General features: G+C 49.1%; 1 protein-coding gene across 5 annotated transcripts in view; it reads left to right on the top strand.

Moving 5' to 3' along the window:
• The window catches only part of ZMAT4 (zinc finger matrin-type 4), a 96,358-nt gene that overhangs the window by 22,031 nt on the left and 47,403 nt on the right, over positions 1 to 26,924 (top strand). For all 5 annotated transcript variants that reach the window (XM_085242729.1, XM_085242727.1, XM_085242728.1 and 2 more), the window contains exons 2-4: positions 10,663 to 10,764; positions 18,989 to 19,078; positions 22,425 to 22,581. In XM_085242729.1, coding sequence (XP_085098855.1) covers positions 10,663 to 10,764; positions 18,989 to 19,078; positions 22,425 to 22,581 — 349 coding nt within the window. The remainder of the gene's footprint in view (positions 1 to 10,662; positions 10,765 to 18,988; positions 19,079 to 22,424; positions 22,582 to 26,924) is intronic.

Here is a 26,924-nt window from a genome sequence, read left to right as displayed (position 1 = left end):
GTCTGCAGGTCTGAGCCTCAGAACAGCTGTCCTCACGCACCATGAGCGCTGCCATTTGAGCTGCCTGAGATCTCTCCTGTAATGACTCCTGGGACGTATGAATTGTTGGTGATCTCTATCCATGGACTGGTAGGTAGCACCTGACCGGGAACGTGCCCTAGTGCTGCCCTTCAGGCAGCCACATGCTCCTTTTTCATCCCCGGTACTGGAGTGACCTTAGCGTGCGTGACTGAACGCAGAACAAGATTTGCAAAGCCTGGAGTAGGCAGTTAAAAATCCTCAGTTTGCATTTTCTGCAGGTTGTGCTGTTGGCTCTCACACAAGCACGTGCTGTGTTTGTGCTTGTGCAAACACACAAACAGGCAGCTCTGAGCCACGGGGCGCAGGGCAGGAGGGATTCGGTGCAGGGAAAAGGGGCTGTGAGTGGGGGTCTCCTTCTGCTATCCCTGCTACTGCAATAGACAATTCCGTAAGAGGTATTTTGATAAAGGTTGCTAGACAGTGACTCATCTCCCATAGGAAGGGACAGGAGGGAAGGGAAGTGCAGGAGCTTTTTAGGGTGAAACTGGAAAATGGGTCTTCCCCCAACATTTGATCAGAAGCAATGAGAGCTGAGCTCTCTGCCCCCCTGGAGGAAAAAAAACCATCAATCAGAAACCTCTTGATCTCGGTGTCCCTGCAGCTGCCCTGCTGCCTTCTGCATCCCTCTCCCTGGGGTGGATGTTGCCCAAAACACGACTTGATTTTCTACCTCCCCCAAAATTGATTTCTTCTGATCAGTCTTAGTCACTTCTGAGTCACTCCAAGGAATTAATCCTTGCTCCTGCATAACAGTTAGTTCTTCTATCTGTACCTGCCCGACCTGGGTGTGCATGTTTTCAGAAGTCACTTCGCTTTGCTCTGTGCTGCTCTGTTGTAGCTTTCCTCCCAATCCTCCCTCGAGTTTTCCAGCCCTCCTCTGCTCTTCCTGCTGTGCTGGAGCCATGGGGAACCCAGAAGAGCTGTAGTGCTGCACCTCTGCTTCCTCAGGTGTGCTGCAGAGCACATCCACCCAACAGGTTTTCTTCCCAATTCACATCATGGCTGACTAACCACTGGAAAAGGTTTCCTCTGCCTGGGGAGATATTATGTTGATACCTGCCTGTTGATACCCATCTGCAGTGGGTTTATTCCAGCTGCTGATCCCTGCTGATGTGACACCTCGCTCTGGTAGCAGCACAGCGCTCTGTGCACAGAGATTTATTTCCTTGGGAGCATTGGTGGCCAGGCCATTGTGGGTTTACCTTCCCTCTGCTTTGGGACTGAGGAGCACAGAGAGGCCAGCACTGCCAGGTTTTGTCTGAGTGCTGTGCCACATCTGGGTTAAACTCCTGAAGAGCACAGTGGGATGTGAAACCCAGAACCACATCGAGAGATCAGAACTGGGCCAATTTCTAGGCCAAAACCTGGCCACAGATGCTCCCAAGGGTGGATTTGGGTACAGAAATGAATACATTTCAAGGGATCCATCTCTCTCCATTGCACAGTGCTGAGTGCAGAGGCAGTTGCCTTCCTGATGGCACCATATGGAAGTTCAGTGATTCCTTACAACTTGTGCAAAATGCCCTTTGCTGGCAGGAGCTGCATGGTGTGGAAGGAGCCATCCTGGGAACAGCAGCAGCTTCAGGAAACAAAAGGAAGGTTTCCCCTCATGCTACACTACCACCTCTGCAGTGAGACTGACTGTATTTGCATCTGCTGAGGGAGGTTTAGCAGAGCCAGGTGTTGCTGTGTTAGTTTAGCAGCTTTGACCTTCAGGCAGCCTGTGGATGAGCCTGGAGAGATGCGGGCTCAGGGAGATGCTGCATCTTTGCCCCTTTCTGTCAGTTCTGTTGTAATTTCTTGGGGACTGTGTTGGCACCAAGCTCAGTGTCCCTTGTCCCCAGATGAAGGACATGCAGATTGCTCTCTCCAGACTTGCCAGTCGTGTGGCACTGGGGATGCTGGAAGTCCTCCATGCCAGGATGGAGCAGAGACTGATGCCCAAAGGCCGTCCTGCTCCTTTTGCAGCACACTGGAGCAATTTGAGGGTGCTTATTTCCAGGCACTTTAAAAAGTCAAGAGGAATTAAATAAATATTTGTATGGATTGTGGCCTTTATAGAAGTTGTGCATAGGAGAAATACATTTTATCTATGGTCACTCATGCTCTGCTCTCTGCTCATGCCTCCCACCTGGCCCTTGCAGGAGAACGTCTGGCTCTGTGTGATCCTTGGTCACCTTGCAGCAGCTGCAGGGAGAGATTTCTGTTCCCGCTGCCTTTGCTTCTCATTCTGCTGACAGCTGCATTTCCCTCGAGCTCAGAGGTGTGAACACTTCTACCTGCACCACCATCTGCTCCTGCAGAGCAGGAGGATGGCATTTGGTGGGGGCTGGGGAGAGCTGTGACACTCACGTTGTGTTTTATTAATTAGAAAGAAAGAAAGTTGCAGAGAGATCAGATTTTGAGAAAGACCCCGAGTTCCAAAATGCTCCCAGAGGACAGATCCCTAATTGCTCTCTAATTGCATTAGGATTTAATTTGTTGTTGTTTTTACAGTAATGTTTCCCATTTTTCTTGACAGTTTGTTTTGTGCCGTTAACTGGGAATGGCTGGAGATGAATATTCTCAATATTACAGCTGGCCTGTTGTGCAGTGCCTGATGGCTTTGTGGCTCCGTGTGCCCATGGGAGATGTGCCTGGCTGTCAGGCTCTCCACCTATAGATCGCATGCATGATCTGTGTCAGTGCATATACCTGCCCATGGTCCTGGGTGCAGTGGAGCTGCATGTGTGCCTTGTGGAAGGCGATACCAACGCTGGAGAAGCAGAGAGCTGCAGTGTGAACTTGAAAGTGCTCCTCAGTTTGATCCAGCTGTTTAAAACCAGTGGGTGGACTTGTGGCAAAGTGAGACGTGGGTATTTAAGGCTGTCGTAAAGGGCACGGCTACGGACACACAAATATTCAGAGCACACTGGTTTCAAAATCCCATAAAGCAAATGGGAAAGGCTCTGAGGCTGGAGCTGCAACACCCAGAGCAGTCAGAAACTCCAGAATGGGATGAAATTGAACACCCATGACTTCCAGAGCTGTAAATTAATCAGCTAAAACCCCTGATGTTGGGTGAGCTCCTCTATTATTAGAAATATAATAAGCACATGTGAAGTGATGTTGTTAGCAGGAGCCACGCAGCTCTGCTTGCCCTCCATGCACTGCTGCACTGCATGCTGTGCTGCTCCATGTGCAGTGTAGCCGAGTACTGTGCACTGCTCCATGTGCACAGCTCCATGTGAAGTGCTCCATGTGCACAGCTCCATGTGCACAGCTCCATGTGCACTGCTCCATGTGCACTGTTCCATGTGAAGTGCTCCATGTGCACAGCTCCATGTGAAGTGCTCCATGTGCACTGCTCCATGTGCACAGCTCCATGTGCACAGCTCCATGTGAAGTGCACCATGTGCACAGCTCCATGTGCACAGCTCCGTGTGCACTGCTCCATGTGAAGTGCTCCATGTGCACAGCTCCGTGTGCACAGCTCCATGTTCACTGCTCCGTGTGCACAGCTCCATATGCACAGCTCCATGTGAAGTGCTCCATGTTCACAGCTCCGTGTGCACTGCTCCATGTGCACAGCTCCATGTGCACAGCTCCGTGTGCACTGCTCCGTGTGCACAGCTCTGTGTGCACAGCTCCATGTGCACTGCTCCATGTGCACTGCTTCATATACACTGCTCCATGTGCACTGCTCCATGTGCACTGCTTCATATACACTGCTCCATGTGCACTGCTCCATGTGCACTGCTTCATATACACTGCTCCATGTGCACTGCTCCATGTGCAGTGTTCCGTGTGCATTGCTCCATGTGCACTGCTCCATGTGCACAGCTCTGTGTGCACAGCTCCGTGTGCTCCATGTGCACTGCTCCATGTGCACAGCACCATGTGCACAGCTCCATGTGCACTGCTCCATGCGCACTGCTCCATGCCTGGATGCATCCGTGCTCTCTTTGCAAGCAGCAGGGATCAGAGCAATCAGGGGGATAGTTCCTTCCCACCATGCAAAAAACATCTAAGTGGTGTTGTGCATGCACACAGCCCCTGTGCTGGCAGCAGGGCTGCTCCTGCTCTGGCTTTGCATCAGGGTGTGCTGCTGCTTTCCCTCTGGGACCACCAGGCATCCTTGGTGCTGGAGTGGTGCGTGGTGCTGCTTTGCAGGGCACTACTCTGCTGCACAGTGAGGAAGAGCTCTGCAAAGCAGGGTGCAGGCAGCTCAGTGCCATCATCAGCTCAGTGCCATCTGCAGGTATCGTCACTGCTCCACATTTACAAAACTCTTCAGCATTTTCATAATCTCTTTCTGTAATGCAGGCTGGTTGGCATTTGGGGCTTTTTGTTCTGAAGCTGAGTGAGTTCCGTCGCTGCTCCGCTGTGAGAAACTAAAATTGCATAAAATACATCACCTTGTTTTGATACCTTTCCACTGCTTCTCCCTGCCACTGATAAATCACATAGGAATGGGAGAGTCCTTGGGCAGTGCAGAGAGCTGGGGCCCTCCCAGCCCCAGTGTTGGGTTTGTCTGCAGGAGGCATTGCCAACCTGCAGCCCACCTGGCTACGGCCCTTCTGCAACTGCAGCTAATTTCTCCCTGCCAAAAACAAAACAGTTTGCATTTCTGGAGACCTTTTCACACGAGGAATACTACAGTGGGCATTGATTAACCATTTCTCATTGCTCATCTGGTGATGAGGGAGAGAATAGAGGTGTGTGGTTTTTTTCTTTAATGGATGAGTGTGAGATGATCCCGCTTCTTTAAAGAGCACGAATGCAAATACAGGAATTTCTTTTCAAAAATCAATGGTAGACAAAGAAAAAGAAAAGGCTTTAGGGGGAACTCGAATGTTTTATGTTTTACTTAAGGTAAATCTCCTTGCTGTTTGCAGTTGCATGCAAAGTTAATTGACAGATTACATGATAATAGGAAGAAGTTTAATGAAATCTGCTGGTACCCTTTAGAGGCCATGGAATTTGGAAGTGCAATTAAATTAGGCCAGAGGTTTAGCTACTCCATGCTAACGAGGGAACTGAGATGCACAGCATTTGCATTCCTGGTGTCTGGTTTCTAAATCACTTCACTGATTATGAAAAGCTCTGCTACAGCAGTGGACTGGAACTGGAGGGAGCGGAGTCCATGGGTCAGTGCAATGGGGGGGGGTCTGGGCAGAGCCACTGGGCCTCCTTGAGCAGCTGGGCTTCAAACAAACGGTGACATTAAACTGATGCGGAGTTTGTGCTGTTGAGGCTGAAGCTGTTTTCTGTAGAGGTGCTTCAGCTCAGCCAGCGAGGCCAGCGTGCAGACTTTTATCAAGGAATGCAGTATTAAAATAATCCCCATCAGTGATGGACAGATTTGTTCTCCAAAGGATCCTTCTAAGCTCATTGGCACCTTACAGGGCTTTGCCTCCCGGGTTTCTGAGCTGAAGCTGATGGGGAATGACAAGCACTGATTATGCAAAGCACCAGAGGCTGCGAGCTGCAGGCACGGGATTCAGCTTGACTCCTTTTCTGCCGCTTTGTACATCATTAGGGAAAAAAGTAGGTCCTGCTTACCCAGAGACCGAGGTGGTACCGTGCTGGTAGGCGCTGCACGTAGGGGCTGAGCAACACAGCACTCTGCAGCACAGCCCTGACACCCAGCACAGGGCAGCCCATGACCTGTGTGCCTGGCAGTGCCGACTGCGCTCTGCTGTGGGAGGCACAGGGACTATTGATGCGTGTTTTCCATGAGAAACTACTGTTTCCATAGCAACCACGAGCATCACATGGTAACCCTGGCTCTGCAGTGTGCCAGCCTGCTGGGCACCCAGTGCCAGCCCCGCGATGCCCGCCGTGCAGCACACAGCCCCAGGGCTGCACTTTCCTGCCCCCCATCGGTTCCTGCATCCCAATATGAGTGAGTCCTTCTGCTGCCTCTGGCTGCATCAGCCCCTTTATCCCCAGAGCCTCCAGGAGGGCTGCTTTGGCCCCTTCTTTTGGGCACATCCCTGCTGAGAAGGCCTGAGCTGCACAACCGGGCTGCTCTGGGGCAGGTGCCAAAGCCTCGTCCTTGAGATGTGCTGGGCACACAGTGAGGCACGAAATACGACTGCTCTTAGTGCCGTTCCCACCAACTTTATTAAATCAGTCACAATAGCTCAGTCTTCTTTTTAAATGTATTTTTATTCAAGTCAGCATGTTCGCAATTAAATTCTGCCGCACCGTAGCAGTGTGAATAATCAAAACAATTTGTAGGTATAACCAGCTGCACGCCTTGTAGGGACGGTGCTGCTCTCCAAATTGCAGCCTACCTCCCTTTAAACCTTGCAGCATCCCACCGCTGCCATCCATGCAGCAGTCCATGGCTCTGGGTTGTGCTCTCTGCTGCATGCACGCTCTCTCCTTTGCTGTCTGAGTCTCTGTTCAGGTGGCTCCCAGCACAGAGCTGCTGGGGATGGGGAAGTTGTGCAGCGCTGGTTTTTGGGTGGCAGAGGTTGTGTCCGTGTTCCATCTCCTCCGTGTCACTCCCCTCAGCCTTTCCTCTGTGTTTTGACACATGCAGCAGACACGTGCAGCATTTCTCCCGCTCTCCAGCTCATGCCACGCACAATCTTGTTCTGATTTTCAAAGCTCCAATAAAGCGTGTCAAAATGCATCAAAGACTGAAGGCAGGAGTGAGGCAAATTGACGCTGAAGAGGATTTCAAGGGAGAGGAGAGAAGGAAGGAGGTGGTGGATGAACCCCGAACCAGGGAAGAGATGCAGGGAAAGTGAAGCATGGAAGGGCTGCAGACAGATGTGCAGCACAGCTGGAGGAGCACAGAGCTGTTTGGTTTGGAGCAGAGCGAGCTGAACCCCAAAGCATGCAGCCCAAGGAGAACTCATGGAACAGGCTCAGCCATCCGTCATAGTGTTGAAATACAGCACTTCAAAAGGCAGTGTTTTGCATTTCTTCAGATGCTTTCTTGTAAGCGCGGTGACACAGTTGCTGAAAGCACATTAATTATTAGCACAGCCTTTTTTTTGTTGTTGTTGCAAGACAAATTAAACAACTGAAGATAACAGGAAGTGTTACATGAGATGTTAATCCATGAGAGAGTGACAGTCACCAATAATTCATAAAATGAAAATCAGGGCATTTAATTTTTGGCTTGCTTGCTTTTGGCATTCGTGCACATGCTCAGTCGTCACTTCTCTGTGCTTCAGTGCAGGGGTTTCGGAAGCTGTTAATTTTGGGAAAGGTGATTAAGGCCCTTGAGAGTAAATGGTATGAAGGACCACATTTTTTTCCTCTTGACTGCAAGAAATGGAGCTGCTGAATTCAGTGCTCTGTAGTACAGCCTTCCCTGTGCTTGGCTGTGCAACATGAAAAACGAGCCTCTGCAGAAATTCACACTGAGCAGTGATGGAGCACCTCTTCCATGGCTCGGAGCTGGGTGCTCACATCCCAGCGTGGCACAGGACGTGTCCACGTCTGCTGGGTTTAAGCTGCAGCACACCTCCTTAAAGAAGCAATGTGGCTTTGGGTACGTCATAGAATCACGGAACCGTTGCGTTTGGAAAAGAGCTGAGATGTCTCTGGTGTCAAGATGTTGATTTCTCTCCTCTAAAAATTGAATGCAATTTAGCATCTTCCTGGTGGTTGCCAAAAACTGGAGTCAGCCCCATCAAATTGATTTTCATTAAGCCGTTATAGTCACTGAAACTGCTGAGAAGAATCGTGGCCATATGGCAGAAGGTATTTAAAATGAGGGCTCTCATGACAGTTTGCCATTCCGATATGTGCAGAGGTTATGGAGCAGGAGAAAAACACCAAAACCTGAGTGCCAACATGAGGAAATAAAGAGTCATAAACCCCGCAGTGGGGAGAGGAGGAGTGGTGGTGGTTGTGGTGGGAGCACCGTCACCCATACCTGCACCTGAGGAGGGGGCAGGCAGGGAGTTTTGGATGCTCACACCAGCAGCCCGATGCTTCTGCTCACTGAGTCTGGCTGGCAAGGTGTAAATTGCGCATTAATTCCTCAGCTCTCAGCAAGAAAACCTCTGGGAACATGCAGGGAACAGATCTCTCTTTGCTCAGCATCAGCACTTCTCCAGCACGGTGCTGGTGGGGCACAGCCTGGATCCCTTCTGGCAAAGGGTGCAGGTGAGGATCTTCCCAACCCAGCAATTCTGCGAGCTGTAAGGTACTGGGTAGGCAGGGAGAGTTAAAAAGGAATTAAGTGATTAGAAATGCATAAATATTAATTGCTTATGGACTCCCTTTATGACACTCTCAGGTAGAGGAGGTTAATAAATCACTGCTGGCACTGACCCACAAAACAATACAGAATGTGTCTGAGACACAGTGAGGGGAGGGGGGGGAAAGGCCTTTCTGGAGCACGTGAAAGCACTGTTTTTAGGTCAGGGAGTGACACAACAGAACTGTTCTCTTTTCCCCCAGGCTTCATGTCTGGGATCTGCCTTTGCTGCAGACGGAGCCCTTGCAGCAGATGATGCCACCAGTCGGGCTGCCCGCAGTGCAGACCCCTCTGCAGGGGGCAGGTGGGTCCCAGCTGATGCTGGCGTAGTCCTGCAGTTGCTGTGCAGGGTCTCCAGCGTCCTCCAGCAGCGGCAGCGTGGTTTATGTGATGCAGAGGTGTGTGTGTGCGTTCATTTGTTTGGCTGCGTGTTTCCTTGGCACCTTTCTGATACACTGCCATAGCGTGTTGTTGTCCTGGCATGGAAAATAAAAGAAAAAAATTGGGAATGTGAACGAATCAGTGAACGCAAAAGCTGTATCCAGAGCCAGCAGCTCACAGAGCCACGTGCACAAATGTCAGCACTCAGAGCGGCACTCCAGGCTACGTGGGGCTGCTCTCAGGCAGCAGAGGAGCAGTGAAGAAGCACAGTGAGAAGAGAAGGGGATTTTTGCCTTCCTGTTACGCTCATGTAGGACAGGTAAGAGTCTGTTTTCTGAAGCCAGCAGCTGGCATTGAGTTCAAACTTAGTCTCGAGGTGACTGGGATTTAGTGGTAGCTCTGCAAGGGCAGTGTGTTCAGGTGGGTGCTGGTAGGGGAACGCTGCTGTAGGTTGAGCAGAGGACCAGCCACAGATTTTGGCTTTTTGGGTGAAAGCGATGCTCCTCGAGCTGTGGCTTTGCTTGAGCATGGGAACAGCAGAGGTCTTTGGCTGAACCAAGGCCACGCACACGGTGGTAATTCCTCGTTTCCAGCACTTCCAAACATCGTGTAAATACTGGGGATGGTGACTGAGGGAGAGAATTTCCAGCTCAGTTACCTTTTAACACTAATTTAATTGTCTCACGCAGTCTGCCATGGGCTCCTGATGCATTACTTTAGAGTCTGTTGTTCCAGCGAGACTTTATTAGGGAACTTGAGCAGTTACACATGAATCACTCCACAAAGCTGCAGAGCTTTCACGTTGTCAGCATAATCACTGCATTCACCTGTTGGGATGCATTTCATCCTTCTGTTGTAACAATGGTGCATAAAACCGAGCAGACAATATTGAAGCTAACAAATCCTATCTGCGAGTCAGAAGTTACTGCTTAGAGAAAAGACATTAAATCTTGTTCCTGGATAAGCCCATTTAGCCCCTGCTGCAATAAAGGGGAAGGGGGGGGGATACAGCTCCACTCACATGGATGAAATTTAGAAGCAGAACAGACCTGGGATCTGTTATCAGAGCAGGAAGGGCTGAGCTAACACTGAGCAGTTCTGACTTACTCTGATTTTCGCAGTGAGGGTTTATACTGTGGGTGCTGCAGACCGCATGCAGATGAAGGCGTTGTGCCTCTGTTTGGCTGCTGGATTAAGATTTAATGAGATTCTTTGGTTTGCCTCGTGTCAATCTGTCGTATTTCAGAGGTTGTTTCTTCCACTTCGTTTTGCCTTTGATGCAATTTTGCAGCACTGCTTGTACTCCTAAAAGGTTCTTTTGGCGTCTTTGAAAGTTTCCCAATACAGCAGTACTCCAGACAGAGTAAATGAAGATTAAAACTAGGAAGAAAGAGGGGTAAACCAGCAGTGATTTGCAGAATCAGTGAGCGAGGGCAGCAGGGGAACTCTGGGGTTTGCACCTTTTGTCTGGCAGATCCAGAACACCAAAAGGAGCTTTTCCTGCAGCTGGCAGGGCCTCCCCCGCCTGCCTCCTGCTATGAGAGCTCATAACTCAGTTATTGTCATGTTGTTTTCCTTCCCAATCAGCAGAATAAATGCTGTAAAAACTACATTATCAGTCTTCATTGCGCCTGGGTTTGTTATGATTATGAATTAATAGATGCTTTATCTTGGCATTAGTCAGAAAGCATTGGCCTCTATTTCCCTCTTGAATTGCACTGGTGTTTGTTTTGGTTTGGTTTGAATTTCCTCTCTCTGAAGTTCCTAATGGTGGTTTTTGCTCTGCCTGGGCTCAGCATGGCTGTAATGCAGGGTTTGACACCTGTGGGTGCCCTGCATGGTGAGGGAGGTGTGGGCAGAAAGCAGGGGGTTCCTGCATCCTTCCTGCACTGCCAAGGGCTGCTGACCCACAGGGACCTCCATCAAACACAACTGCTTCTGCTTTGGAACTAAATCTGTTTGTTGTCTCTTCTCTTTGTTGCCGTGAACAGATGAAATCTTCTGACATTGACCAGGAGTTGTTCACTGAAAGTTACTGCAGAGTGTGCAGCGCACAGCTGATATCCGAGTCCCAGCGCGTGGCTCACTATGAGGTAGGATGCTCTTTGTTCATCACTGTTGGGTTGTGATGCTCCATCGGTGCCTCTCACACCTGTGGCTTCAGCTGTTCTCCTATTAAGTGGGTACACGAGCCTTCAAAGCACCTCTCTGAAGAGTCAGAATTCCAAAGACTGTTTTTACTTTACATTATGCTGTAAATGATGTCACTTGCAACGTTGCTTGCTTCGTTTTTATTTTGCCTGCCTAAATCTGCAAAGTCAGGCTACAATCTGACCTCTGCTAAAAGATGGTTTGCAAAGAAATGCAGCTAGCAAGGAGATTGCTATAGAGTTCAGCAAAACAAATGCAAGTCTTTATTTTAAATGTGCTTCGCTGTACTTTGCTGAGTGGGATAGCTGATTGTGCAGAGAACAGATTAGTATTTGTGGATGCATTCAAGCACTTAAGAGGTAGGCAAGCAATAAACAATTAGAAGGGATATATCATTAGAGACATGTTAGAACAGCAATTAACGGCACTGCATATCTTCAAAACAAAATTAAATAAATTCCTATTAAACGAGGGAGGAAATTACTGAAAGGCACGCTGCTGTGAGATCCATCCAGAAAGAAAACTGCTGCCTGGCAATGCTGCTTTTTGGGGCTGTGGGTCTGAGCCCCCCCCTGCAGCCTCACAAATGGGGAGCCTGGGGCTGAGGGTCTGTGTATTTGCAGGGATGGAGGGGCTGGGCTGCGCCTTGCCTTGCTTCTGCATGTGCTGAACTGAGAGGGTCTGCAGCAATTCAGCAGAATCAGACACTGTTGATACGAGGCCCTGGAGATGGAGTTTCCCCGGAGTTTTGCTGCGAGCGTTTAGCAATGAAGAAGCACTTGTCTCCGTGCGACCGCAGGAGACGTGCAAGAAGCTTAATGGGTGCACAGCATCCAAGGATGCTCTGCTGCATTAGTAAACAACAACAATAATGCACGTTTATTTATAAGGCACTTTACACTTCTGCTTTGGCAAACTCCTGGAGACGTTTCCTGTAAGTGCTCCCTTGGCTGCACTCTGCAGCACGGAGGCTGGCAGACAGGAGGGCTGCAGCTCAGGGACACCTTCAGCTCCGGGCCAACGAGTGAGTGGCTGCCAAGGTTTGCTCCACCGGAGGCAGAAACGTTGCTGCAGGAACAGCATTAGCGACCGTGCGAGCAGTGGGATGCTCAGCCAACCTTTTTTCTTCCCTGCCTTTAATTGTAGGTATGAGCTGAATCATGAATTTCTAGCAGATGTTTTCAAACCGTGGAAAACAACAAGGTTTTCTGCTGTATGTTTCCAGTCTGAGGTGTGTTGTGTTTGTGTGTCATCTCTTGTGACCTCCCAGCATGGCAGTGCCGCGATGCTGAGGTGCCTGCTGGGCTGTGGAACGTTTTCCCCTGTGGTTGGTTTGGTTTGCTCAGCAGTGCCCTTAACCACACTGAGCTCGGGGAGAAGATCAGTTCAGCCCTTAGCTCTCCAGCACAGCCCAGATCTGCTGCCTTTGTGCCAGGCGTTGGGATCTTGGCTCCTTTGTGCGTGCAGAATAAGACATTTCTCTGTAAGAAAATAGAGGAAAACAGTCTATGAAAGGGGGATGTTTTATCTTGCCAAACAGGAATAGTCAGTTCCAATCGCTGTCTCATCTCCTTCTCCAAGTCATCAACCAATAACTCTCCTTTTCTGCTGCACTACATTGCCAGGAATAAGAAATAATTTGATGTCAGTCGCGCAATATTAAGCGGTATTATTTCCAAGGGCAAGCGTAGTGGAAAAAATGACAAAAGAATCAGTGTGTTTGCAGCATATTTTTGCTTCCAACCTGACATACAGCAAAATCCTGCCCTGATTTTATGTGGTTTGTGCAGTCCTGTCTCTGGCTTTCTCTGATACATCTGTGGCACCTTTGCTCACCTTTCCGTCTCTGTGGAGCTGCTGTGCCATGTGTGGGAGAAATCAGAGGACAGCAGAAACGTTGGAAATGGAACATGCCAAACAGAGAGGGAGAGGGAGGAAGAAATGTGGTTCATTTGCTGCAACTGCACTGAAATCCTTTGCTCCGGAGAGGATTTCTGCTCTTCTGCATCCAATCACCCATAATTTAACACTTCCTTCCACTTCTGTCTTTGAGACAGGGCTGTAGCAATCCCTCTGGTGTGCTGCTCTGTACATTAGAAAGATAAGCTTCCTTAGTTAGCTCCAAGTCCTCACTGCTGCACAGAGGCGTTCACAGCCATTAGAAAGATGTTACCTTTCATTTTCAAGTTTCTCCTTGAAAATCATGCAGGAAAATTACCAAATATGCAAAGTTGCTCTCAGATCCCACCTTGAGCTGCATGCTCATCACTACGTGGCTCCTTAAGCTGCTATAACGCTTTCCTTCATGGTAATCTTTATTGCTTCAGGTGTTCAGGCAGTACTTTACTTTTTCATTTAAAATGAAGAAATACAGCAGGCTGATAGGAAGAGATGCCCAGGAATACATCACGTGGATTTGCTGTTATTGGTTCACCTTGTGGCATGAAGGAACGCTGCTTCAACGCTTGCTGTGGAGGCAGGGGGAGGGCAGAGGCAAGGTGTATTAAAATCGAAATGCAGAGCAAACTCAGAGAACAAATACAGTGCTGTGCCCTTTGGCTCATCACTCAGAGCTGAGTGCTCTTTGGAATTTCTCACCCTGCCACGGTGAGCAGGGTGGGCAGCATCAACAGCCCCATCAATGCTGCTCGTCTGCTTGGTGCCCGACTTAATCTGCTTCCACGAGTCTGTCCTGCTCCGGGATATTTTGCATAGAATGATGGCTTGTCTGGAGGAATAATAAACATTGTTTACCATTGGCTCGTCGGTGCTCTAAGGAGCAAGATGTGTGTGCTCAGAAAGCCAATCTTGTGTATGAAATATTAACACGGTGCACATATTAACCTAAAAGCACGAATCCCTGTTAATAAAACACATGTTGCAGCAGAACACAGGGAGCAGGGATGTTCTGTGTCTGGTGGGGACTCCCTTCAGGGGATGCTGTGAGGGCATTTCCAGGGTCTGGGGTCAGAAAAGACACACTGGTGCCCACTGGTGCTGGCTGTGTGCTGGTGAAGGAACAGTAATGGTGCTAGCAATGCTGTTTGCCCCTTGGCTTTGTGTTAGAGAGAGCAACCTTTGATTTCATAGGGGCTGGAGGAGGAGAGAATGTGTCCAACATTCTGCCTGTGTCCTTCCCCACAGTAGTGGAGAACTGGCTTTGTTGTGCTGGATGACGTGACACAGTTTTTAGTGGCTGCTCTGACTTTACAAAGAGGTTAAAGAAAGAATTTTTGCACGGTTTGGGCGCAGAGCTGCTGCAGGTGTTGTTCTGTTCCTGTATGTGCGCACAGAGACCTTCTGCAGGCTGCCTCAGCACTGCTTTGTGCCATGTGCCAGCAGCCAGGGAAGCACAGTGAGGTGTGTGTGACCCAGCAGGGTCTGTGGGAGGTGTGCACTGGTGTCAGCAGTTATGGGGAGGGGGCTGCTGTGATACCCTCTGCACGCAGTATGTGCTCAGAGCTGCTTCAGGAAACCTCTTTAGCTTCAGCTGGTGCTTTACGAGGCTCCGTGTTACTGTGCTGTTGTCAACATTAATGGCCAAACATTATTTTTAATGCACTCCCAGTGTCCAAATCTATTGCTAAGTAGCAGCAACGCAGATAAAGCCTTCTCACCCAGCTCCCTTTCCATGGCTCCTCTGCAGGTCTCATTTCTGGCTGAAAACAGCCCAAGTTCATTGGGCTGCTGAGAAATCAAACGTACCAGGGGGGGTCTCGTGGGGCAGAGGTCATGGAGCAGCCCCAGGGATGTCCCCAAACAGCCAGAGTGGCCGTGGGCTGGAGGCAATGGCACATTGCTTTGTGCTGATGGTGCTCAGGGAGGCATTGCTGTGTACCAGGTATCGATTCCTGCTTTCCTTTAATATTTTAAACTCACAAGCCGTGTTTGGATTTGGGTTCCAGGTGTTTGAAAGCAGAGCCTTCAGTTGTCTCTGTGTTGTGACAAAGTCTGCCCACGTACTGCACGGGGGCAGAGCAGCGATTTGCACTGACATGCTTTAAAAGTGATTTGTTTCAAGCACGTGGGGATGCGATGAGAGCAGGAGCTGCTGCTGTTTGCTGCTCGCAGCACCGTGTGGAGATGCTGTGGTTGTGTTAACCCTTCTGGTGCTGCTTCCCACCCGGTGCCAGGACCATTACTGCGTGCTGGCGGTGCAGTGAACCCACAGAGGGTCCCTGTGGCACCCAGCAAAGCTGCTTCTGTGGAGCTCAGGAGCAGGGAGTGCTCTGGGTTTGACAGGTAGAGAACACGTGCTGAGCAGGTGTCGAGTGGTTCACCAGTTAATTGTCTTTGTGTGGGCAGATTAGGGTCCAAACTGGCAGCGTTTCCACCTGTTGCTATAAAGAAGCATTTCCGGTGGTGGAAATTCAGTTGCACGCAATTGGGAATTACGGACACGTCTCTGTGTGCTCACAAAGTCACAAGTATGAACGGACACATTTTAAAAAATTAACTCGCGGAGGAAGAAGAGGAAGTGGATAGAAATGACCATCAATTATAAATGAGGCTTTGCAAAAATTACAAAGAGAGAAAAAGGACATTGGCACCCAGCAGCGTCTGGAATAACAGACGGAGTTTGTCTCTGCGACCAACGGGGATCTGACAATAGTGTTTGCTTGTTGTGTGGGCAGGGGAGGCAAAAAAAGGAAGGAGATTTCTGAAAATACTTCTGTCCTCTATTTAAAAAAAGCAGAGGATGTTGTTATATCACAGAATGAGGGAGAAGTTGGTTCCATTCCAGTAGAAATTTGAAAGTTTGTTAAATAGATTTTGAAATCCAGACTGGTTGTGTTACCGAGTCAGCTGGTCCAGTTGACCAGAAAGGGCTGTTCCCATGCCCAGTGCTGTCACTGCTGGTTCTTGGCCAGTGGAAGGGGTCCCTGGGGGCATTGCAGCTCCAGGAGGGGCTCCATGGGGCCATTCCATGGGGACGCCGTGGTTGGCATTTTGCACGAGGTCTGGGGAGCTGAGCTTCATCCCTGATGAGGAGGTCGCAAGTAGGGCACATACAGATAATGCAGTTGATGTAATTGTATGACTGCATGTTTTGTGATGATTTAATTAAGGAACAGACAGCATACAAAAAAGGTAACAGTGCACGCTAAAAGGATTAAAAGCCAACCAAGAGGTTTCTGGGGAAGAATTTATTGCGGGTGAAGTGATGTCACAGCCATTAGTGCTGCCCTCACAGTTCCTGCTCTCATTTCCTGCTCCTGTCCCTGTCTGTGCCCCTGCTGTGAGCAGTGGGTGCAGAGCAGGCAATGAACGAACCCTGGGATCAGGAGAAGGTGGATCAGAAACAGCTGCAGTTCAGCAGCTGAGCGGTTTGAACGTGGTGAGGTGGTTGGGATTATAAGCTGGTGAAATATCTGCAGCTGTCAGGTCTTCTCATTTCAACGGTGCTGGGTGGGAAGAGACCCTGGGGCTGCTGTGGGCTGCAGCCCAGCAAACCCCGAGCCAAAGTCTCTGTCAGAAACCCCCTACCTGCTGAGATCCTTCCCAAGGACACTGCTGCTGGGAAATGCACAAAAATCTGTTCAGTTACTGCAGCAAGTGAGCAAATCCTCTGTAAGCCCGAGCTCTCATCTCTCATCCCTTCCTGTCCTGGCTGCAAAAGCAGAAATCATTGCTCTGTCCCAGCGCTCATCTGCAGCCACGGGTCCTCAGCTGTTGTCTGCCCACAGAGTCCGCATTGTCTGCTCCTGCTGTGTGCTCAGGACAGAGCTGTGCTGCAAAACTTGATTTATGCAAAATCAGATTGCATTTCCTAGCATCGCTTAGGGCTCTGCCCTTTCATTCGTTGAGGTTGAATCTCTGGGATGCTGCTGCCTCTGCCACAGTCCTTGGGATTAGAGTAGATTTGATAGAGATATGAATGATCCATTTGCCTAATTTTATGGATGAGCCTTCCAACAATAGGTGAGCTTGCAGTGCAGGAGCTTGCAGTTGCTATTTGAAAACAGCCTCCTCCAGAGCTCCCCCACCCACACAGAGGGGTGTTTTTGAGGTGTGCAGTACTGATGTAGTCTATAGACTTCTTCCCTGTTACAGGAGCCGTCTGCAGACACTGGAGACAGAGGATTGAAGTGAAAATGCCTTTGGCATAACGCTTTGTAGATCTACAAAAAGAACACTGAGAAGCACAGAAGCTCTTAAGATGAAGTTGTGGTGCCTATTGATGAAGGAGCAGACATGTTCAAAGGCAGTGCTCTTGTTGAAGACCATGAATTTACGTCTGTGTCAAAGCTTTTTTTTTTCTTTTCTAAGGTTTGAGCACGCTGTGAGTGGGACCAGAATGGGATCTGTGTGATCCCATCCATCCCAATTTGGTGCTCCCTGTTTGTGGATGCTCCTTTGGTGTCTGCACTTGGGTGGGTGCTGAGCACCTCCTGGACCACCAGCGCTGCTCATCCCAGCCGTTCTCCAGGGCTGGAACCCAACAAACCCCACACAGCTCATCTTGTGGCTGCAGAGCATCACTGTTGCGGAGCATTGCTACCAACACTCGCCCTCCCTGTGCATCACCACTGCAGCGGGTTTGGTGGCTCTGTGGAGGGGAGGAGAAAAACCAGCAGGGCTGTTGGCGAGCAGCACACCAAGGGTCACTGCTTCGCTCTGGCTGTGGTGTTAGAATGATAAATGCAGATGTAAATGTGGGGAAGGCCAGAGATAACGCGGGCTGACAAATGGGCTGTGCTGCCTCTGCTTCCTCGGAGGGAATGAGGCACTCACTGCTGACTGGTAAAAGCCAGGGATGATTTTAAGCTCTGCTTTTATAACTGTGATAATAAGGCTGCATAAGGAGCGTGTCGTTTACAATGATGCCAAACACAAGTTATTCCTTTTCCGTGGCGTTCTCAAGTCCGAACAAATGCGTAAATAAAGTGAGAAGCGTTTTATACCCAGAACAAAACACAGAAAAACTTTGCAGCCACTGAGTTCAGCGGCTGTAGCTGCACACAGCCAGACAGCACACACCTGTCCTTCGGCTTCCAAACGTTTCTGATGTCATCTCTTAATTATGCCACCACCATCCAGGCTGCTAATCACCGGGAGGTGGAGCTTTTGGGGTTTCCTGTGCCCCACTCAGAGCAGCAGGCGTAGAGCTGAGCTCTGCCAGGGAAAAACAGCATTTCCTAAATGCATGCAGGAAGAGGAGTAAGGGAGAGATATTTGTCATTATTTATCTTGACTGATTTGCTCCATTAAAAAAAAAAAAATAAAGCTATTGCGTAGTCACATTTATGCATTCAAATTTAGCTCTGCAAATTTAGCTCCAAGTTCACACCGCGGGAAGAAGAATGTTCCAGTACACGCTAATGATAATTTAATATTTTAAAATTGCAAATCTGTGATCTGAAATTATAATATTACGGGGCCGTTGTTCTGCGAGGCAATCAGAAATGGAGATTGGGAGAAACATTTGCATAATAATAGCTGCCGTGCACGCCTGGGCCGTGGATGCACACGTTTAGTGGCTTCAGGCTGCTCTCCCCAATGGAGTTATTGCTCAGGAGGTGCCCGTGCTGCTCCTGCAGAACCTTTCCCCTCCCTGTGCACACAGAGCACTCCAGCATCCCTCTGTGGCTGCAGCTGGACCAGGTCCTGGCAGTGCTGTCTGCAGGGTGATGCGGGGCCAGCAGCAGCTGCTTCCCAGCAGATCAGGAGGTTTCACATAATGCACAATTATCTGGTAATTTACCCGCGGGGGAAATTTCTTTCAAACCTTTGGCAGGTATCTGTTGGCTTATTTCCTAGAGTGAGATTTTATTCCCTTTATGTTATTTTATTTTATTTTATTCTGCTGGAAGTGAAAGAACTGCGGGCTTCTGTCTGCGCGGTGCGTCCTATCTCTGGTGATGCCACCCCATCTCCTCTTGAAGCCAAATGGCCCCGACCTCTTTGGTCTCTCCTGGAATGGAAATGGGCTGATAACAACCATTGCTCTCCTCTCACCTCTTCTATTTCTCCACGTCCAGGGGCAACACGGAGCTGTCAGTGCAGGCAGCAGATGCCCTGAGCCCACAGTAAGTTCAGCTGTGTGACACCCCTGTGAGATGTGGGTGTCCTTCACCTGGAGACGCTTCTCAACAGGACGTGAAACGTCACTGCAGTTTGCTTTTTGAAACCTCATTTCTTCCTTTTTCCCTTTTTATTTTCCAGAGCCGGAAACACGCCAGCAAAGTTCGCCTCTATTACATGCTTCACCCCATCGATGGAGGCTGTCCAGCCAAAAAACTCCGATCAGAAAACGTGGGTATACCTCCAGTCCCTGTTTGCTCCATGAACCATTGCCTCTGTGCATTTTTTTGTAACTGCTGCAGATAATCAGGTCCCCAGAGGTAACATTTAGATTAGCCACAATGCTAAGTAACTGGAAATAATTCTCAGTAAACTGTACAAGAAATATGATGTGCATCAGCAGCTGTAATTGCATTTTTAGTTATTTCAGTGCTCTTTCATTGGAAAAAGAATACGTTGGCAGCCAATATCTGACATTTATTCAGCTTCACAAGGACCAAGCAGCTTGCAGCAGCCAGGTCAGGGTGTGCTGCAGGTTGGGGAGTGGCTGCATCCATCCCTTCCTGTGTGCTATGAGAGCTGCTGCTGAGCTTCCAGCAGACAGCATCCACGTGTGGCTGTGCCTCACGCCATCAATATTTAGCAAGATATCTTCTAATTAAAGGCAGAAGCCTGAAAGAGTTGCCAAAGGGATCTGAAAGCTCCTTCACGCAGTAATTAAAATTTTAGGAGAACTTTTATGTTGCACGGAGGGTAATTGCAGATGCGATCTGCCCCATCACAACGGGATCTCGTGCTATTTTTACTGAGTGATTAATTGCAGGATGTGAAAGATAGAGTGGACATGCACATATAGACTTGGAACGTAATTCTTTAACGAGCTCCTTTACATCCAATGATTCCCAGACCCACACACAGACAACTCAGCACACTGAGATGGTGACTACAGAAGCAAACAGACCTTAAGTAAGACGAAGCTGAACCACTTCCCATTTCTTTTATAAGAAGGCACAGCGAGAAGTCAGGTAATTCAGTGCTGATTGTGCCAAGGGCAGCCCTTAATGGGGCTGAATTGAGCGAGTCCTTATGAACCAGGTGGGTGATTTGCTACACCAGACCTACATTCTGAAGTTATTAATATCATAACAACGTAGCAGGGAAAATCTGCCCGTGTTTACAGCTCCGTGTTTGCAAAGCAGCCCTGTTGCTTATCAGCTTTATCCAAGATTCTGCGTGCAGGGGGAACAGAAATATTTAGGACATCTTTGAGGCAGCAGAGTAACATCATTACTGCATAAAGAATGCAGCTGCATTGCCTAGCTCATGAGCTCATGAGCAGTATCTGAGCTAGATACTGGTAGCTCAGATGCCTACCAGTATCAGTCAAGCTGTGACATGCTGACTTCAATGAATGTTAGAAATAATCCTTGCAGACCAAGTACATTTCTGCCTCATAAAAAAAAAAAGAAGCTGCACTGCTGCAGAGCTGCTTCCATTTCTGTTGTATCCTTTAGGCCATAAAACTGAAATACTTCGGTTTCCTTCCACAAATCACAGCAAGAAAGAGAAGTTTCTGCATCTGTAGATGCTCCATGAAAAAGGCTTTGGGAGTTTCAGTGTTTGCTACCTGGCCTGTGAATGGCAAGGAGAGTTCTGTCTGCTGTTTTTTGGGGAGTACAAAAATATCCTGCATTCCTGCTAGCACCTTCACAGCAGAACCTTCTTCATGCACAAAAAATTAACTCAAATTTAAGACACTTTGCAGTGCATTGAGTGCCATGTTTCATACTGCTGTATTTCAAGGGTTTGGATAATCTTTTCTTCTCAGTAAAACCCAGGAAATGCAGACAGCAGATTTGTATCTACGGATCAGAAATCCATACTTTTCTTGAGGATTGCTTAGGGAACATCCAGCAAAGCACTGCTGCTGCCTGGCCCTGTGTGAGGATTATGCCTTTTAGCAGCTGTTAACAGGCAGCTGAATAGCTGAAGCTAATTCTGTTGGACGCAGGAGATTTGCTTTGAAGTTTGGAATATCACAAAGAGAAGCCTCTGCATGCTGGGCTGTCCTGCACTGCTGGGCTGTCCTGCACTGCTGCAGAGCAGAGTCAGCGCTGGGAAGCAGTGATTGCCAGGACTGTGCTGCTCTGTGGCTGATGGAGGTTGTGACCCCAGCTTTGCAAAGGGTAGAGAGGAGGGATTGCAAGGAGAAAGCTACAGAAGCAGACAGTAGGAAGAAAAATCCCTTGCATGCCAGCTCAGCTTGTGCAGCATGCAGTGGCTGCTGTGGGTTGTATGGAATTAAATGGTGCCTGCTTGCTGTGCTTTGGGCTGAGGGGGGGTTAGGGATGCTGCAGTCCTGTGCCCCCAGCACAGAGACCACGGGGAGCTGCTGGGCTCTGTGCCCTGGTTGACGAGTGATGTTGTTTTACTGCTTGGCTGCACAATCCCATCAGCGAGGCATCAATCAGCGGGTGACAAAAGACACCGGGTCAGGTTCCCCCCGGCCCATCTGGTTACAGGTAAAAGAGGTGCTGACAAAGAGCCCAGGCATAATTACCCTTCAGGGCATGGCAGGGCAGGGAGTGGTGCTGCACTGCTGTTGGGGTGGGTGCTTGAGGATGCTCCCAGCACCCCTGGTCTGGTGGTGAGATCCCACCCGTGCCCTGAAATGCTCTCCCAGAAGCATCTGTTGGTGTAGCCGTGAAGCTATGAGCTCCAAGGGTTGTTTGAAGCTTTTTTTTTTTTTTTTTAACTGTAGCCTATCTGTGAAATTGGATTGGAAAGAGAAAATCATTGCCAAAGAGCAGAACCAGAGGAGAGACCCTATTGCTACACACTGAAGTGTATCAGGTTTTCAGACGGTCTCTGTTGGAGGCTCTGTATATGTTACCACTGCTGATGATCAATAGAGGCTGGGAATTTTTTTTTTTTGCTCTGCTCTTAACTTTCAAGTGATTTCTCTTTGAAGACGTAAAATATCTTGAGAGAATCCTGCTTAAAAGAGCTGCAAATTGCACACAGAACAGTACTTACCACCTCTTGAGATTTCTCCCTAAGGTTTAAGTTGATTTATAGTTAATAACAAAAAAAAAAAGCGATGAAAATCAGTCCTCCTTCTAATTGTGCTTCTTTCTTAGGGAAGGATGACCCTGACTATGGGTCGGGATAGGCTGCAGGTTCAGCTCTGAGCTTGCTGTCCTCACTCAGTCCCATTCCATAGATCTGGAATAGCTTCATAGAGCATAGGGGCTCTGTGTCACTGCAGTGCTGCTGGTTTGGGTGCTGTGGTTGCCAAAGGGAAGCCATGCTTGAGAGCATCGCTGGCTGTCCAGAACTGGGCCAACCACAGTGCCTGGGTCTTCTTCTATCTCTTCATTTGGGCAAATAGCAGAAGGCATTTAGCAGCTGCCTGTGGAGTTGATGTGAAATGGAGATGGAGGCCATCAAGCTGTATGGGAGTGAGTCTGTGTGAGTGGGGGGACCCATGGGAAGCACGGAGCTGACATAACTCAGGTCCTCCTCCTCCTTCCTGGGGATGATGCACCTCTTTCTTGTGTTTCCTATCTCCTTGCAGGGCAGCGACGGTGACTCGGTGGATAAGAACAAATGCTGCACGCTATGTAACATGTCCTTTACCTCAGCAGTGGTGGCTGAATCTCATTACCAAGGGAAAATCCATGCCAAAAGGTTAAAGCTGTTGCTAGGTGAGCCACCGGCGCTGAAGGCCACAGGTAGGTGGGGAGACATCACTGCTCTGTGTGCTGGGCTCGGGCAGATGGATGCTCATCCGTGCTGCCTGCTGCCAGATGCCCATCTCTGTGTTCATGAATTGCTCCCTGGAAGGCAGCAGCTCCGGCTGAGCCTCACCGTAACTATCAGAAGTTATTTGACAGCTTAGCTAATGCATGTAATAAACCTTTCCTGTTACTGCACGGAGCAGAATCCCATTTGCTTTTACCTCAGAGGGAAATGCAGTCTTTAAAAATGTTTTGGATCGATCACCTTTTGATTTTTGCCCGGATGGGCGTTCAGGCTTTCCTCGGCGGTGGTTCCAATGATGCGAGCCTATTAACTTTCACATTTTAAAAGTCAAACATTGCAATCAGATAACCTGGCTGTGCCAGAGTGTGCCTGACCGTAACAGCAGCACACAGAGCTGCGCTGGGATCGCTGTGCTGTCCCACAGGCTGAGCTCTGTGCTTCAGTGCTGCTATCGGTGGCACTTTGCTTAGAGCATGATATGAGCATCACAGAATGGCCAGGGTTGGGAGGGACCTCAAGGATCACGAATCTCCAACCCCCTGCCACACGCAGGGCCACCAGCCTCCCCATGTAATACTAGACCAGGCATTGCTGTGTGTTTTACATCCTGCCTAATGAGGTGTGCAGAAATCCCAGAAATTGTGATAGAAAGGATTTTTTTTTTTTTTTTTTTTAATCTGTCTGTGTGCTTTTGTTGTCGTTGTCGCTTTTAACTTTGCAGACTGATGATGCTGATGCAGAAAGCATCATTTGTCCTTTGTCACGATTGGCTTGAGGGAAGCTATGGCTTTTCCCTGGGGGATGCAGGGGCTGTGCCTGTAGGTGGATTGCTGCTTCCCACTAACGAGGGCACTCTGGGAGGGCTCGTTAAGGGCAGGTGTGGCAGTTCCCTGTGCTGCTCCTGGGAGCTGTGCTGTCTCTAGGGCCCACAGGTATGCAGTGGGGGGTCCCAGGTTGCAGTGAGTGAAGGCAGAGAAGTGTGTGGATGGGTGATGGTCAGACAGCAGCAGGTCCTCCCGTCCCCAGGCAGTGGCTTCTGAGAGCTGCAGCTTCGCGTTGTGTTTCCATTTAATTTTCTAATCATCTGAATCAGCCTCACAGAGGCAATAAGTGAGCTGCACCACATGCTCTGTAAGTAATGGGCTCTTCAGCTGCAGTAATCACTGGGAAGGAATAACTCAAGGACTCGTTGAGCCTTCCATACACTTGATCTGATGAAGCTGAGATGCAGGAATACACTAATGAGCACTTTTTGCTCTCCAGCCCATTCTCAGGAATGTGCCCATTGGACACAATGCTTTCCCAATGGGACACGTCCTGCTCCATCCTGGGGTGCTGAGTGCACCAAAGTGGGAAACCATCTCCAGATGGCAGCGCCTGGTTTATAGCTTTACACAGACGTGTACACTGCTACCCAGCATTGCTGGGGAGCTCTGAATTGACTGCTTGCTTAGTGGGGGGGTCTGATTGTAAAGGGAGGGGTGAATTTGTGAAATTCTGTGCACGCTTCTGGAAGTTATCTCATCCACACGGATGTGTTTGTGGTGTGTGTGGCAAAGGAATGAGTTGAGGGGACAGAATGAAGACTAATGAATGCAGTTGGAGCTGCAGGGAAATTCAGGCTGAATTCCGGAGCTCTTTCAGGAGCGTTGTTTTCCAGTAAAGAAAATGCACTGAAAAAGAGGTAATGCGCTCAAAAAAAGCAAAACATTTGCAGAATTTCTGTGGCTGGATTTCCATTCCCAGTTCCTGGAGGCAGTGGGACCCCCAGGCTCCCAGCAGACACCTGCAGGGGCTCAGTCCCAGCCCTGATGCTGGCAGTTCCTCCTGCTGGATCTGCAGCTCTGCAGATGCTCGGTGCGAGCTGACGGCTGCAGTCTGCTGCTGAGCAAATCCCTCTTTAATATTCTGGTTTTTGTCTCATCAGTCTCATAGAAAATTAGATTTATTCTCAGCCTCTTTACGGGGCTACACCTTCCCTGTCTATTTTATCATCCTGATGAAACACAGATCTCCAATTTCTCTGCTGGTGCTTTCAGAAGAGGGAGGAGGGCCCTAGCAGTAAGGGCTCTCACAAGGGGAAAGCAGTGTCTGATCACGACAGGGGAACATTGGTGATGATTTTCTGTTGCTTCTCCTGTAGGAAGTTGTAGCCCTCAGAGGCTTTATGTCACTGCTATTTCCAATGAATTTCTGCAGTCGTGTCCGACACCGTCAGCTTGCATCCAGGCACCAGGATGAGTTATAGAGGGCTGTGGGGGAGAGGAGCTGCTGCCTTCATTGCTCCACACGCAGGGCATGCAGTGCCCTCAGCCGGGGCTCAGCTGCTCCCTCCTCCTTTAGTTCTTGGAGAGCAGCAGTGATGACAGGTTGGGCACCATTTACGCACAGCTATGAATACAAAACTGTACAAGCAAAAAAAAAAAAAAAAAAAAAAGAAGTCAGCCATGAGTTCATCAGCAGAGTGCTAAGTGTTTCTAACTTTGCATTTTGCCTCATGCAGCAAAGTGAGGCTTCTCGCTTCCCTCCCACAGTACAGGGGAATGGAAGGCAGAGTGTCGTGAGCTGTTTAGCATTCGAAATACTTGGAATAGTCAAACTCACAGCTTTTATGTCTGTGTGTTAGGACAGAGCAACGTTTTTAACGTCTTGGGAGTGTTTATTATTAATGTTCATGTTGCAGCTCGGGGAATGGTGATGTTTCCTGTTCTGTTCTTGTTACGTACCGGAGATCAGAATGATAAATCCACCGTTGTGGGAAGTCAGCTTTCATCTGTTTGTTTGCAGGAGGATTTGGAGCACGCGGGGTGTTTCTGTCGGCTGTCAGGATGGGTTCAGCACGCCTCAGGGCTGTAAACTGGCCTTGAGGAGACCCCAGGCACCAGGAGGGTGGGGAGCTGGGATCTGCAGGTGGGGGCACTGCTCAGCCCTGCAGCAGAGATGCTGCTTTCGGGTCTCCTTAAGGAGCAGGAGATGTAACTCCTGCAGACACCACCAGTTCTGTGGAGTTAAGCCTCCGTGGTTCCCCTCTGGCAGCAGCTAAAAGCTGAGCAAAGGATCCATCAGATTTAACTTTAGGACTCGGGGCTGGAAGCAGCACTGAGAGCACATTGCTCTGAGGCTGCACTTTGAGGTGCTCCAAAGGCAGCGATGTAGCATGGAAAGCTCTCCTGGTGCAGTGCAGAGTTACCTGGAGGCCATATGATGGGAATCCTCTTGGGGGGGGGGGGTGTGTGAAATAAATCCAAAGGCAGTGAGCGGGCGGTTGGCTGGATGGTAAAACAAAGAGAACAAACATCACCAGCAGGAGTTAATTACTGCAGTCACCTTATTAACAAACACCCCAAAGAGTTCATTTTGCCAGCGCTGGGTGCATCGCAGGGCACGATGGCTGAGGTGAGAAAATTCTCCTCCCGGTGCCCCTCCAAAGCAAAACACCAGCAGCACTGTGGGCACTGAGCATCCGAAACCCCAGCAGCTGTCATCAGGACAATGGGAGCTCATAAAGCCCTGGAAATAGATAAGGTTGTAAGTAACATTAGATGGAAGATACAATTTCTTTCAGGAAAGTTAATAGATGTGCATTCCGGGCGGGTCAGCAGAAGATTTGCAGCAATGTGAACTCTCTGGAACCACGCAGGCACTGAATGCTGTGCTCACAGCCTTCAAGTTGCCCTTTCTCAGCATGGAGTGACCGTGGTGTATTGTGTGGATATCGGACATCTCACCTGGGAAAAGCTTGGTACCAAAAAGAAGGCATTTTTGAACGAGGTGTGATAATTAATTACCAGCTGTGCATTTTTGCATCTCAGTGTTATCTACGTTACATTGTCCTGCCTTTCCAAGCTTTGTGATTTATGTTGTATCTAGCAGAAAACCCATGGCAAGCAAGGCCATTGGAAACCAATGGCTTCACAGCGTGAGGACCCATCACCCTTCTTTCTCTTGGAGTTATTTAGGTCACGTTTGTGACCCCAGATGGCCTCGTATGAATCTGAAGGGAAATGGGACCAAATTAAGGTCGTGGCTGCTGCACTCGTCAACCCATAATGCAACATTTGAGCGAGCAGAATGACTACTGAGCAGTTTTTTCACCTGTGACACTAAAAATTGTGACAGCTTTCCCTATTCTTTCCAAGACCAAACACACTGAAAAGCAATAATCCTGAGATGGTTATAAATCTGTCTCTCTATCCCAAGCAGCTGATGGCATTGCTGTGTTTCCAAGCCAAGCCGTTCTATGAAACAACTGCTGCTCATTGCTCTCCGTGCCCAACACGGCTCTGCTTTGGGCTCTGGCAGCCTGATGCCT

This window comes from Meleagris gallopavo, chromosome 24, assembly GCF_905368555.1.
Source record: "Meleagris gallopavo chromosome 24, MGAL_WU_HG_1.1, whole genome shotgun sequence".
NCBI classification, from domain to species: domain Eukaryota; kingdom Metazoa; phylum Chordata; class Aves; order Galliformes; family Phasianidae; genus Meleagris; species Meleagris gallopavo.
Note: the sequence above shows the minus strand (reverse complement) of the source record. Positions and strands in the feature narration are given on the sequence as shown.